Here is a 12,421-nt window from a genome sequence, read left to right as displayed (position 1 = left end):
CCTTTTTAGGCCCACAAATGTCTGCATTGCATTGGTGAAATGGGATGCAGCAGGCTGGGTGGGGCGGCTGGCAGCTGTAACTCGTCTTCATTGGGCCTTCGTTTCCAGCTCCGTGGCAGGGGCTTGGCTTATTCAACATCACCACTTTCAACTTTCAACTACCGATGACACACAAGCTCGACTACAGCTGAGCATACAAACCTAGAATATCGCCATGATGGCAACACAGCAGGACTTACAGGAGCTCCTACGGCTGCTCACAGTGGTCCGCAAAATGCCCATGATGCAGGCCATGACCCAAGTCAAGGCGCTGCAGGCTGCCGACCTGCGCAGGTAAGCCCGTCGTCTGCTTTGCACGGTTACATCCCTCCTTTCTGGTTGGTTTGCCAGAACGAAGGAGGCTCATGCGGGCCCGCAGCGTCAAGCAAATAGCAGAATCCACGCTGGACACAGTCAAGTCGGCCATTGGAGACGAGAAGGCCGCCAAGGCGCTGCACAACGCTTGCAAAGCAGCTCTAAAGCGCGGGTCCGCCGCCGCTACTGACAGTGGCAACAAGCGTGGGTTGCCCGAGCCGGCCACGAGCCGCTCGGCAAAGCGGACCAAGGACGACCTGTTCATGAATGGCCCCGTAGAAATGACTCCGGAAGAGCTGGAGCGCTCACTGGAGCTGCCGCTGTGCATGGACGAGGACCGCATCTCTCAGACAGTGATAGAGACGAACAGAGCGCCGCTTGTGCTAGCCTTTGCAGTCGAGCTGCTGCGGTATACCATGCCCGAGCAACCTCTCTCGAGCCGTCTCAGTCTGGCCCAAGCCGTCGTCAGCGCCAACTCGCGGTCAAAAGCCGTCAGTATCGGACTAGAAAAGGGCCCGAGTGCTGACGAGGAAGGCTGGGGCGAGGGCCAACCGCGCGTGAAGGTTATGGGGAGGGAGGTTGCGGTGCTGAAGAGGGGAGGCTATGAGTGGCGGGGCGAGGAGAAAGTGGGCGAGCAGCAGCAACAGCAGCTGGGAGAGAGCGCCAAGGGGTCGGGCACGCTCACGGAAACACGCGCCGAAACAGAGACCCAAACATCATCGGCCACCGTCACCTTCGAGCCAACGCAAAAAGCCTCTTGGGCAGTCAGCCAACCAATCTCCCTCAAAGACTCAACCTTCATCGCTCGCGCCACCCACATTAGCGACCCTTCCCAGCGCAAATTCCTCATGCAGTCGCTTCTCGACTCCGTCCCCAGTCTCAGATCCGCCACCCACAACGCATGGGCCTACCGTTTACGGCCGCCCGAAGGCAGCAGCCATACCAGGCTGCGGGAGGAGTCGTTCGACGACGGCGAAACGGGCTGTGGCGACCTGATGCTGCGCGTCATGCGCGATGCCAACGCCGTCGACACGCTGGTCGTGCTGACGCGCTGGTTCGGCGGCGCCCTGCTGGGCCCCGACCGGTGGCGCCTGATGCGAAACTGTGTCGCCGGGGCGCTGAGCGAGCGGCTGCGCAAGACGGGCGCCGACGTGCAGCTCGGCGGTGAGGCCGTCTGGGGTCTCGATCTGGACAGCACGAGGACCAAAGCCACCGTGGGCGGCTACGGCAGCGGCACCAAGGCACACCAGGTTACGGGCGTCGTTGGAATGCAGATCCACAGACCCGAGGCCGCTAGGGCCTATTTGTTGCGCAGTTTCCCTAGTGCCCCGTCAACGGAGGCGGGGGATAGTACTACTCCTACTAAGGGGTCCAAGAAACTTAGCACACAAAAGGCCATGGCGGCCGAGAAGGAGGAGAATCTGGGCTTGTTGCTGGGTGCTCTGAGGATCGTTTTTGACAGCTGGGCCGATCACCTCGGTGTTGCCGAGCTGGACAGGAGGGCTTGGTCATGGTATATTGCGGTGAGGCCTGATGTGGAGAGCGGTCAGGCTGGCTGGGGAGCAAAAGGGTTGGTTAGGTTGAGCGATATACTGAACTTGAGGAGAAGGGAGGAGACGTGACCATTCGGGCATCTGAGAGGAAGTGAACGGGTTTTCAGATTGCGCGACATGTGGTTCCTTCAAAGTCAAACTATCTGCGGCTCCTAATGGTACATAGCGTGCTGTGCTTGGTGTTGATATTGCGAAGCGCCAAGTTTGTGGATAACCTCGATGCCACAAAGAACGATCAAGGCAAACAAGCGAACAAGATTGACGTTAGCGTTACTTTTCAGCTGGAATGTTGCTTAAGCTCAAACTTCATTGGCAAAGATGCGACCAATGTGGGGTTGGAACCATTGTCAAGATCGGATGCAGGCTGATCGATGAATGCAGCCCGGCGGCTCGAGAGGACGAGGCAGCGCTGTTGCCCTAGCAACCACCAGCCCCGATCTCAGCAGCTCCGAAAGTCAACAAGCCAACACCTGCTTGCTGCTGCATGAACAGAGTAGATTGTGCCACACAACCATTTTCTCTCCCAACCGGTTCTCAATTTGAACTGCCCTCTTTAGCCGCGGTGTTGTTTTCCGTCGCTGGCGATTGCGAATTTGGAGACGACCACCATCACGACAAGTTTCGTTGACAGTCATCTTGAAACTGGGGTTTTCCTTTTCGCTTTTGATTCCATTTTCCCCGTCCTTGTCGAAAATCCCCGGCTCCGCTCTGACCCCGTAAGGCGCAATGCCGGCTGCTGCAACCGACGGACCGGCCGTCGCCCTTTCCTGTATGAAGTCATAGCGACGCTTGCACAATGAGACGATTGTGCAACTGTCCCGGTGTCATGGCTCGAGGCTAACTTGGGGAGCAGTCGCCAACAACTTCTGGGGCAAGGACGATGCCGGCGTCGAACCGCTCCTCCAGCGCATGCACAATGCAAAGCAAACATGCGACGAACTGCGCGCCTTTTACAGCGGTAAGCATTGTGTTCTTGTTCTCTACTATGTTTGATGTCGCAAAAAGCGGTAGCTGATTATACGACTTCCAACGCCGGACAGCGCGCGCATCAATTGAGGACGAATATGCTCGCAAGCTCATGTCGCTTTGCCGCAAGTCGCTGGGGACACACGAGATAGGCACGCTCAAACATTCGCTCGACGTTGTCCGCGGCGAGGTCGAGTCGATGGCTAAGCAGCACCAGAACATCGCTGCCCAGATGAAGAGCGAGCTGGAGGAGCCGCTAGCCGCCTTTGCCGGTGGCATGAAGGAGAGGCGCAAGATCGTGCAGAACACGGTTGAGAAGCTGCTCAAGACCAAGATTCAACAGACTCAATTAGTCAACAAGGTGGGTGGCAGCCCCCTGGAGATGAGTATTACTAGCTGACACGCACTGACATAACACAGACCCGAGACCGCTACGAGCAAGAGTGCCTCAAGATCAAAGGCTATCTAGCACAGGGACACATGGTCATGGGCCAGGAAGAGAGAAAGAACAAGGCGAAACTCGAAAAGACGCAAATCAGCCTGGCAACATCCAATGCCGAATACGAAGCGGCCATCAAGGCGCTCGAGGAAACCACCGCCCGCTGGAATCGGGAATGGAAGGCCGCCGCCGACAAGTTCCAGGACCTCGAAGAGGAGCGTCTCGACTTTACCAAGAGCAGTCTATGGACTTTTGCAAACATCGCCTCGACTGTCTGTGTCAGCGATGATGCGTCGTGCGAGAAAATCCGTCTGTCGCTAGAAAAGATGGAGGTTGAGAAGGACATCATCACCTTCATCAAAGAGAAAGGCACCGGCCAGGAGATTCCGGATCCCCCAAAGTACATCAATTTTTGCCGCGGCGATGTCGACTCCCAGTCGGAAGCGTCAGAGGACGAGAGCTACTCGGTCGCACAATTCCCAAGAAGCATCAACCCAGCTTTCCGCTCGTCTTCGCCGCAGCCGTCGACATTTGAGTCTCACCACGATCCCAACTCGGCACTGGCTCGAAACCTCGGACACGGTGATCCTGGGACACCCCAAGGTCGCGATGCAGACATGGTCCCCCAGATGCCGCAGAAGATGGTCTCGCCGCCACAGCAGGATACCCAACGGCCGAGGAGAGATCCGCCAAGGGGCTATCAGCCTCCTCGGGCCAGCAATCTCGATTATGACCCGGCCGAGTTCGCCCCAGTGCCACACGAGCCTTACCCAATGGACGGCATGACCATGCTCTGCAGGCCTACCGCATCCGACCTGAGCACCGCGCCGTCAACGTCGTCTGCGCGACCCTCTAGCAGAGATTCGCACAGCGAAACGTCGTTTTCGAGCCAGGAACCCCCGCCGGCCAAGCAAGAGCCACAGCCTCCTGCAGCATCTCCCGACAAGAAGGTTCTTAAGAAGAAGAGTGGTTTCTTCCAAAACCACAGCCCCTTCCGACGGAAGAGCACCAAGGAGATTGCACCGAACAACAGAAACACGTGGCATCCCTCGAACAATCAGAGCCGGCCGCAGCTCGCCGCGGCCAAGGACAATCACCAAGTCATTGGCCCAGAGCGGAGTGCTAGCCCGGATCCCATCGCCGCCAACGCAAGCTTAGCCCTCAACGTTGGGCAGAATGTGTTTGCTGTCGAGACGCCCGACCGCCAGAAGCAGGCCGCCGCGCCGTCCACTCCCGAGGATGACCCCATCGCACTGGCACTGGCCGAGCTGAAGGGTGTCACGACGGGTAAGAATTCTGCAGGAAGGATCTCTGCAGACCACTACCACGGCATTGCCACGCCCGCTCCGGGGGCCAGCCCACGCCCCCGAACCGGCACTGGGCCGGGGAGCAATAACAGCGTAGTTGCCGCGGCCATGCGCGGAACCCCGCCGCCCTCGTACGACCAGCAAATCCAGGTGCAGCGCCTGGGCGTCCCCCCGCCGGCAGTTACCTCCAAAGCCATGAAGGAATCCTCGCAAAAGTTCCAGCAGCAGACCCGCTCCCTCTTCAGCTCTTCGGACAGACCGGGCTCCGGCGGCGGCGGTGGCTACGGCAGCTCCATGTCCCGTCCCGGCACCCGGGGCGGACCGGGCGACGTGCCGCGTGCGGCCTCGCCCGCCCCACAGCGGAGCGTCTCGCCGCGTCCAGGCTCCCGCGCAAGCTTCGCCAACTCGTTTGGCAGCCACGGCGGCGGCCAGCGCGCTGCCTCACCGAGCGTCTATGCCGCCGGTCCGTCCAGCCACCGCGGATCGGTTACGCAGCTGGGCATGTCGCCCAAGCAAGGCCATGCCCAGGTCCAGCCGCAGCGGGGCGCGGGCGCGGGCTCAGACCACTACTTCCGCAGCAGTGGTGGTGCCGGTGGCGGTGGTCGGTCGCCGAGCATCAATGATAGCATGGCCAGATCGGTCTCGCCATCGCCTTACAGTCCTAGAGATACCCGGCCCGGCAGTAGCATGGGCGGTGGAGGCGGGGGAATGGACCACATGGCGGTTCAGCTTGCGCCCGCGCCGGGAGAAGGGGATGCGTACGGCGGCTCGCTCCGCGGCAGGCATAACCGGAGCAATACCGCCTCGAGCTTGAGCATGCGCGGTGGTAATCCAAATAATAATAGTGCTAATGGCGGCGGTATGAGCCTGTACGAAGGCGCCGGGCCGGTGCAGGCGGCTGGGGCTGGTAGGACTAGGAGCAAGAGCGTCGCTGCTGCTGATTCGGGGAGGTTTACACGGGATGGGAGACCCATTTTGCATTTTGGTCAGTATATCTCTTCTCTTCCCCTGTTACTTTTGTGTGGAGAGTTGTGTGCTAACGGGGCTGTAGCGCGAGCATTGTACATGTACCAGGCTGCGATACCCGAGGAGTTGGGGTTTGCCAAGGGAGACATCCTGGCCATCCTCCGCCACCAGGACGACGGCTGGTGGGAGGCAACGGTGCAGGGCGGGAACGGCATGGTTGGGCTGGTCCCGAGCAATTATTTGCAGCCTTGTTGAAGGGGCGTTAGGGGTGAGGGGGACGTTGAGTTGTGGTGAGGTTTGCATGTACCTGTCTGGTACTCATGTAGGGATCATCATGTAGGGAGCTTTTGTCTGACTTCTCGTGTGGGATGGAATGATGCAATGTACCAGCGTCATACCTGATGATGTGTACTTTACGATGTCGATAGCTTTCGTTTGTCTAGGGGAGTTGGAGCATATATCATTGTTATTGAATGTATCTGAATGCTGAATCCTGTAAGAAAAGCAGGTGACCGCGGTCCGGACGTCTACGTGAGCCTAGAATCACCACAACACGCTTCATTTGGTGAATACCTGGCCGAGAGACTGCTGCGTCCTCTCATCTAAGCAATCCTGAATTCCTGATCATGTCATCATGTAACAGCCCAACCCAACCCTGCGTCAGTGGTGGATTGAAGAGTCAAAGACAACTGAATTTAAGGTATGTGATTGTGAGCTCGTACGTAAGGTAAATCAATCAGACTGACCGCTTTTGGAATCGCTGCAACTCAAATACAAAAAAGCTAGGACAAAGCACATGCCGGTACGTATTCGTACCTGTGACCTCATCTCTCCTCCACTGCGACACCCCGCCAGCTCAACCTAGAATTGCAGCTCGGATGCAGCTCTGCAGTCTGCACCATGGACCCAAAGGTTCAGTGGGGCCATCGCATGTGAAGCCGATACAGACGAACCCGATACAACAACAGAAAGACGAGCCACCGCCTGCTGCGCAACTCGTGTCCTGCCCACCATGGTAGGCAAACAAACCCATTATTGCTATTGCTGCCTCAACGATGGCGAGGGTGCCATCTGACAACGAAATGCAGGATGAGGACGACATTGAGGACCTTCTCGGCCAGTTGCGAGACGAAGGAGTCGGCGCCGCTCAAAACATCCACCATGCCGCCCACCGCACTCTGGTCTCTAGAGGGGTCCAGAGGACTGTGATCAGCGCGACATTGCTCATTGTCGGCGGCGCCCTGCTCTACATCCCCGCCGTGGTGCTCTACCTGGTTCTCTACTACAGGTACCTCCCGGACATGGTCACAACGGTTCCCGTGCACTTACAATATGGGTGCGTTGATCTCCTCTGGCATGGCCAGTACCTTTCTTACTTACCACTAACCCATTCATCACACCCTCAGCGTCGGCCCCAACCCGTTCGGTATCGCCGCCCTCCAGGCACGACAACGCGTGCACGACCGGCAGCCCTACGACATCACCGTCTCGCTGACTCTCCCTCGCTCCCCTGCGAACCTCGACCGCGGCAACTTCATGATTGCCCTGCATCTTCTTTCCTCCCTCGACATCACCCCGCTGCCCCTCCCATACATCACCCCCTCGCCGCACACCCCGGACCACTACGCCGGCCCTCCTACCTCCCTGGTTCCAACCCGCGTCGACCTCCCCACCTACCTGACCTCCACGCGCATCCTCTACACCTCAACCCGCCCGGCGCTGATCCCTTACACGGACCCAGTCGCCTCACTGGCCAGACGGGTCCTGCTGCTGGGCTACCACGTGCTGTTCCCGCGTCGCGCCGCCGCCGTGCGCCTCGAAGTGCCCATGGCCGAGCAGGTCTCTTTTAGCGAGCCGTCTTCGTCGTCGTCCTCCTCCAAGCGGCTCGGATCGTCAGCCACCGGTTTCCCGACCAGTCTGCTCCTCGAGGTCCAGGCCGGCCAAAGCATCCAGGTGTACGACGCCAGCGTGACCCTTACGGCGCGGCTGCACGGCCTGCGCTGGTTCATGCACGCCTGGCGGGCCACGGCCTTCGTCGCGCTCACCTGCGGCTTCTGGGCGGTTGAGATGGTGGTCATGGCCGGCTTCATGCTGGCCGTCACGTGGTGCTTGAGGGGGATTGAGTCGACCTGGTGGGGGAAAGACCAGGAGGGCGAGAGAGGAGAGGAGGGCAATCATGACGGAAATGGTGGAGCTGGAGTTGGCAACGGGGAGAGGTTGAAGGCAGAGGAGGGGAAGGGGAAGGTCAAGATTGAGCAGGGTGCTTCTCCTCTCCCGTCCCCTTTTGCTCCAGCTCCTACTTCCGCCGCAAAGGGCAAGGAGAAGGAAGTGAAGGAGGAAGGGCAGGGGGGGGAGAGGAAGATGGCTACCGTGCCGGATATCGGCGCCAGTCAAGCAGGCGCAGAGGCGGATGATGCGGATGATGGAGGAGAGAGTGTCAGGTCGAGAGCCTTGGGGGAAGGCACGAGTTACAGTAGCCAGGTCAGCGGAGAAGGAGCCCGCAGGCGGATATCTAGCAGAGGGGCATCCGGGTGAGAGGCATCGGAGTGTGTGCGGCGGGACTGGTGTTTTGGCGTTTCTGGCATTTTTGGCAGGGCATGCTCATAGTGCCCCTGTATGAGATAGGATTGATTTGAAATTGGTGTGTGACCTAACCTACAAGATACCTCTACCTCACAGTATGCGCTCCTCGGACAAGTCATCTAAGTGGAAGGTAGGCAAGACTACTGTACCTAACTAAGGTCGTCAACCTTTGCTAGCAGCCAATTACAGTAAATAAGCAAATCGCAAGCATCATGAGTAACTTTACGGGCAATCCTCATTTCCATATCACAGCATGGCCATGACATGTCAGGCACCAGCGGATGCATGACCGCCAGCTCACCTGTCAACGCCGAGCAATCTGGCATTGTATTGGCCATCTGGTCCGCCCTGGATCGTCGACGCAGAATGACGCCCAAAGTGGAGCGGCCAATTGTGCACCATTCAGGAATTTCAGGTACACAGAGTGGTGTATTTACACTTGTTACGGTGGTAATTACCATATCTGTTGAAGCGGTGGCCCGTGCTCCACTAGCGAGCCTACCTGCAGCATGACCTCCAGTGGGACCATCGTCACTCATCTCCGCTCCAAATGACTTTCTTTACACCAGCATCCTCAGCCTCATAGTTTGAGAGCATTTCTTGTCATCTCGATGGTTGCGTACCAGCTGAGCGATCAGCCAGCTCATTCCACCAGCATTGGAGATTCAGAAGAACATCTCAACAACGCGGGGCTGTCCGCGGCGTACCGTGTCTTCTGCACGGCCCAACCCCCTCTAAGTCTGCTTGCTGCCAGCACAGCGAGAATCTGGAAGAAATCTTAATTAACCCCTGCTCCTCCAACACACGCGAGCCCCATTCTCTCGGGATCCCGTGCGGTTTTCCACTCATAAAAGCGCCTAGAGTGACTTTTTACAAACCTCGTTGTGCCAACCTTCCTGCCTTGACTGCTGCATGACGGCGCGTCGTCGATATAAAAGGGAGAATACACGGTACTGGCAGCTTACTTAGCTTTACCAAGTTCTACCCCAACCGCTTTGGATTCTTCCTCAGGCTACTGCTCCGCCCTTGCTCACCTCGTCGAGGTTTATCGCCGACCATTGTTCTCTTCGATTCTTCTCGACCCCAGGGTGAAACCTGCTCTCGAGTTTTCAGCAAAAGAATCGTAGGCCCCGGCCAACATTCTTTCTTACGCGGGGTAAGAGACAAAGCCACAGCTCCAGACATTGCGGGTTCCCGCTCCGCCCCGAAATTCAGCACCACCAACCATGCCCTGCTACAAGGGCATCGCGGTGAGCATCCACGCCAATGGAGCCCCGCTGCCCGAGCATGGCGTCCAAAAGAATTCGCGCTTGTCGCGAATCAACAGTTACATACCGGTCCCGCAGCCCCAGCTGAACCCAGAGACAAACAAGCCTGAGCCGGCCAAGTTCGCCATCTCTATCACGCTGCTCACCCCAGGGCTCGCGATACCTTACTCGATGCCTCGAGCGACTCCGAGCAATCCGTATCCGAAACCCCAGATCGTCGGCCCCATGCCGGCCCCAGGAGAGCGTGGAAAGACGGGCCTCGTCGACCCTTACGTTCCCTTGACCAGCAGCGAAAACGAGACCATCGCCGCCTACATTTACTTTGACGGAAGGGCCAAAGAAGAGGTTGCCACGCTCTTGCGGCCCGGAGAAGAGACTTGGGTCAATAGTAGATGGGTTCAAGTCCCCGAGTCGGAGGGCGGCGGCCTGGCCGAAAGGGAGTTTCTCTTTCGCGAAGTCGGTTTGGAGAGATGGCTGAATGGTCTCGACCTGAAGGGGCACGACGCCGCCGAGAAGTTGGAGCGCCGAAGACAGAAGTTTGAGAAGCGTAGGAGAAGGCAAAAGCCCGCTGGCGAGGGAGCCGTAAGCATGGAGATTGAGGGCGCTACTAGGTCGCGCGGCACCTTCCGGTACGCCGCGGACGAGCAGGCGCCCGTTGAGGCCCTCCCTGACGATGATTCTCTCTCCTCTTCTGACGATGACGAGCCGCCCGAGGCGACCGGTCAGATCAAGGTCGCCATGTTCCGGGTCATCGCCTCAGGCGAAATCAAGAAGGGAGAGTACTCGCCCCAGTTTGATGCGCACGACGACTCTTCCGAGGACGAGGGCAAGGGAGGCTCTAACGGAATCGATGCCGATGTGGAGCACACCACTAGTTTCGCGAAGCCGAAGACACTCGATCCCAAGACGATCAGCACGCAGACCGTGACAGGTATCGACGGGCCGGACAAGCCATTTGCCGTTTTTACTTTCTTCTACCGCGGCGAGCGTAAGTTAGCAGGCCACTCCCGAGATAGCGCACTTTAACTTAGACATTTGTATAGGCCAACTGCAAAAGATGGGCGTCATGGCACCCTCCAAACCGCAGTCGACCTCCCCAGCAGCCATGAAGCGGCGATCTGGTCAGCTCGACTTCTCCAATCTCGGCCCTCTAAAGACCAGCGGCACTGTCGGCTTCTCACGCTTCCGAGACACGGACAACCAGTCCACACGAAGGCGGAAGGCACGCAAGAGCAACGGCGTCTCGGATGCCAGCGCAATGGTTGCGGACAGTGACGACGATGACGACGATGACGACGGCGCCGAGATACTTGCCAAGATGGACGACCTTGACACTAAGTATGACAAGGCGAAACTCGGCCCAGAAGACGCCAAGTTCACTGGCGAACTAGCCGATGGCGTGAATCGAATTAGGGTAAGCCTCTCCTGATCCAATCATTCACCTCTCGACTGAACGCTAATTTGTGTCATTGATTCAGCTCAAGCGAGCGCATTCAGTCGAGCCCGACAGCGCATCCAGCCCGAGAAAGTCGCCAAGCGCTGGAGTAGCTACGCCGCCGGAGGGTTCCCTCGGCTCAGGGAGCGTGGCATCGGCCGCTGCAGGCATCTTCGGGAAACCCTTGGCGGGTGATAACGATGTTGTCGGAAGCCCAATGAAGAAGGCTCGGCCTAGCATCAGCGGTGCGGACCTCGGCGCAACCGGAAGCGGGCCCAGCAGCGGGAGTTTTCCTTCCGCACAGCCGCTCGGGGATATACTCGCCAAGGCTCAGGCTTCTCAGGCAAGCCAGGATCAGGAGCAGCCTTCGTCGAGCATGAAAGTGGAAGTGGAGGAGGAGTTGTGAGGCTTATGGGTGTCTGTTTTCTCTGCGGCTGCTGCTGAATAAACGATGGGCTGCGAATATCATGCGCTGCCTCGACCTCCACAGGTCTAGGCCGATACTCTGATCGACCGGTCGGGTATTCAAATAGGGAGAATCTGGGAACGAGATGTGTAAAACTAGTGCCCAATGGGCCTGTTTTACATGATATCTGAGAGTGTGCTCTCTCTTGCCTCTACTTTGGCGGCCTCAGAGTATATTGCCCCTCCGCGCTTAAAGAGTCCGCAGCATATCAACCATTGGGACATTCCGGGCCTGCCTAACACGCCAGACTGGCGAGTCGGCAGCTGAAGGGACGGGAGGACGCCAATGGGACAGCGTGAGACACAGGCCGCTGCTATATAATGCAAGAAGCATGCCGACCACGGCAGGGGCGAATATCAGGGACATTGAGCACATTTGTATGGTAGTCCTTTTATAGGAACAATTGGCTGGTTGAGCCCATGGACCAGAGTTCTTATTACGGTATCTGGGTGTGCTAATTCAGGGCAACCTTGCTATGGATCACCCTCCGTCCAGATGGGGATACATCAATTGAGCGCGAAGTAGAATAATCGATTGTGATTCGGAAGAAGTAGCTGGAAACTAGGTGAGTTACCCAAAATGTCAGGGTGCCAGCTTCAAGCTGAGACTGCGATAAACCGGTGCCCAGTTGGGCCCTGCACCTATTTAATGGTTAGCCTCCTGTACTCGCGAGTCTCCCCTTGATGGGGCTACAGCATGATGGATTCATGGAGGGAGGGAAATCAGACTGTTGAGCTTGATATTTGAATGATCAACATGGAGAATTCAGTTGGCCGTTCTTAAGAAGAATGTGTCATCATGGAAAGGGCATTATGGGAGTTGCTGGAAGAACTAAAGGGAAAGAAGCATACCTGAGGCAATCAAGTGTCTTAGCTTTCCGTTGGTGCCAACAAAGTCATTGTCTTGGAGGCTGCTGCCCGACGGGACCACCGCGCTTCCTTGGCTCCCAACGTGTTGGTTGTTGTCGTTGTGATCAGGGGACAAGGAGGGAAGAAGCTGCGGCTGTCAATAACAATGGCAGAAATTTATATCTGCGAAACCAGAAACCCACCGTCCAGGCTCCAGCAGGTACTGTACGTTCTGC

The 12,421-nt window shown here is 57.7% G+C and overlaps 4 protein-coding genes across 4 annotated transcripts; all 4 read left to right on the top strand.

Moving 5' to 3' along the window:
* Positions 1 to 313: 313 nt before the first annotated feature.
* Positions 314 to 2,188, top strand: N656DRAFT_782646 (uncharacterized protein). The gene has a single exon (XM_064815799.1). It carries the CDS (start codon positions 405 to 407, stop codon positions 1,974 to 1,976), a length of 1,572 nt encoding a protein of 523 aa, XP_064667356.1. The 5' UTR covers positions 314 to 404; the 3' UTR covers positions 1,977 to 2,188.
* A 223-nt stretch (positions 2,189 to 2,411) lies between these two features.
* N656DRAFT_758945 (uncharacterized protein) lies at positions 2,412 to 6,067 on the top strand. The gene is made up of 5 exons (XM_064813186.1): positions 2,412 to 2,676; positions 2,761 to 2,865; positions 2,948 to 3,234; positions 3,294 to 5,604; positions 5,671 to 6,067. The coding sequence occupies exons 1-5, from the start codon at positions 2,634 to 2,636 to the stop codon at positions 5,838 to 5,840; spliced, it is 2,916 nt and encodes a 971-aa protein (XP_064667355.1). The 5' UTR covers positions 2,412 to 2,633; the 3' UTR covers positions 5,841 to 6,067.
* A 359-nt stretch (positions 6,068 to 6,426) lies between these two features.
* Positions 6,427 to 8,349, top strand: N656DRAFT_737348 (uncharacterized protein). Its single transcript, XM_064812743.1, has 2 exons — positions 6,427 to 6,921; positions 6,992 to 8,349. Exons 1-2 carry the CDS (start codon positions 6,641 to 6,643, stop codon positions 8,118 to 8,120), a joined length of 1,410 nt encoding a protein of 469 aa, XP_064667354.1. The 5' UTR covers positions 6,427 to 6,640; the 3' UTR covers positions 8,121 to 8,349.
* Positions 8,350 to 9,394: 1,045 nt separating this feature from the next.
* N656DRAFT_800695 (uncharacterized protein) lies at positions 9,395 to 11,277 on the top strand (the record flags this gene model as incomplete). The annotated part of the gene is made up of 3 exons (XM_064818034.1): positions 9,395 to 10,424; positions 10,480 to 10,850; positions 10,915 to 11,277. The coding sequence occupies 3 exons, from the start codon at positions 9,395 to 9,397 to the stop codon at positions 11,275 to 11,277; spliced, it is 1,764 nt and encodes a 587-aa protein (XP_064667353.1).
* Positions 11,278 to 12,421: the final 1,144 nt, after the last annotated feature.

Source organism: Canariomyces notabilis (genome assembly GCF_033297395.1).
Source record: "Canariomyces notabilis strain CBS 508.74 unplaced genomic scaffold N656scaffold_23, whole genome shotgun sequence".
In the NCBI taxonomy this organism is placed as follows: domain Eukaryota; kingdom Fungi; phylum Ascomycota; class Sordariomycetes; order Sordariales; family Chaetomiaceae; genus Canariomyces; species Canariomyces notabilis.
The sequence above is the reverse complement of the archived record's forward strand: the minus strand, read 5'-3'. Positions and strand labels throughout refer to the sequence as shown.

Bases quoted from the DNA above. Each gene is read 5' to 3' on its own strand.
- N656DRAFT_737348 (XM_064812743.1), top strand. From the start codon at position 6,641: ATGGCGAGGGTGCCATCTGACAACGAAATGCAGGATGAGGACGACATT. The intron at 6,922-6,991 runs GTGCGTTGATCT...TCACACCCTCAG, and splicing joins CCCGTGCACTTACAATATGG to CGTCGGCCCCAACCCGTTCG.
- N656DRAFT_782646 (XM_064815799.1), top strand. From the start codon at position 405: ATGCGGGCCCGCAGCGTCAAGCAAATAGCAGAATCCACGCTGGACACA.
- N656DRAFT_758945 (XM_064813186.1), top strand. From the start codon at position 2,634: ATGCCGGCTGCTGCAACCGACGGACCGGCCGTCGCCCTTTCCT. The intron at 3,235-3,293 runs GTGGGTGGCAGC...GACATAACACAG, and splicing joins AGACTCAATTAGTCAACAAG to ACCCGAGACCGCTACGAGCA. The intron at 5,605-5,670 runs GTCAGTATATCT...ACGGGGCTGTAG, and splicing joins GAGACCCATTTTGCATTTTG to CGCGAGCATTGTACATGTAC.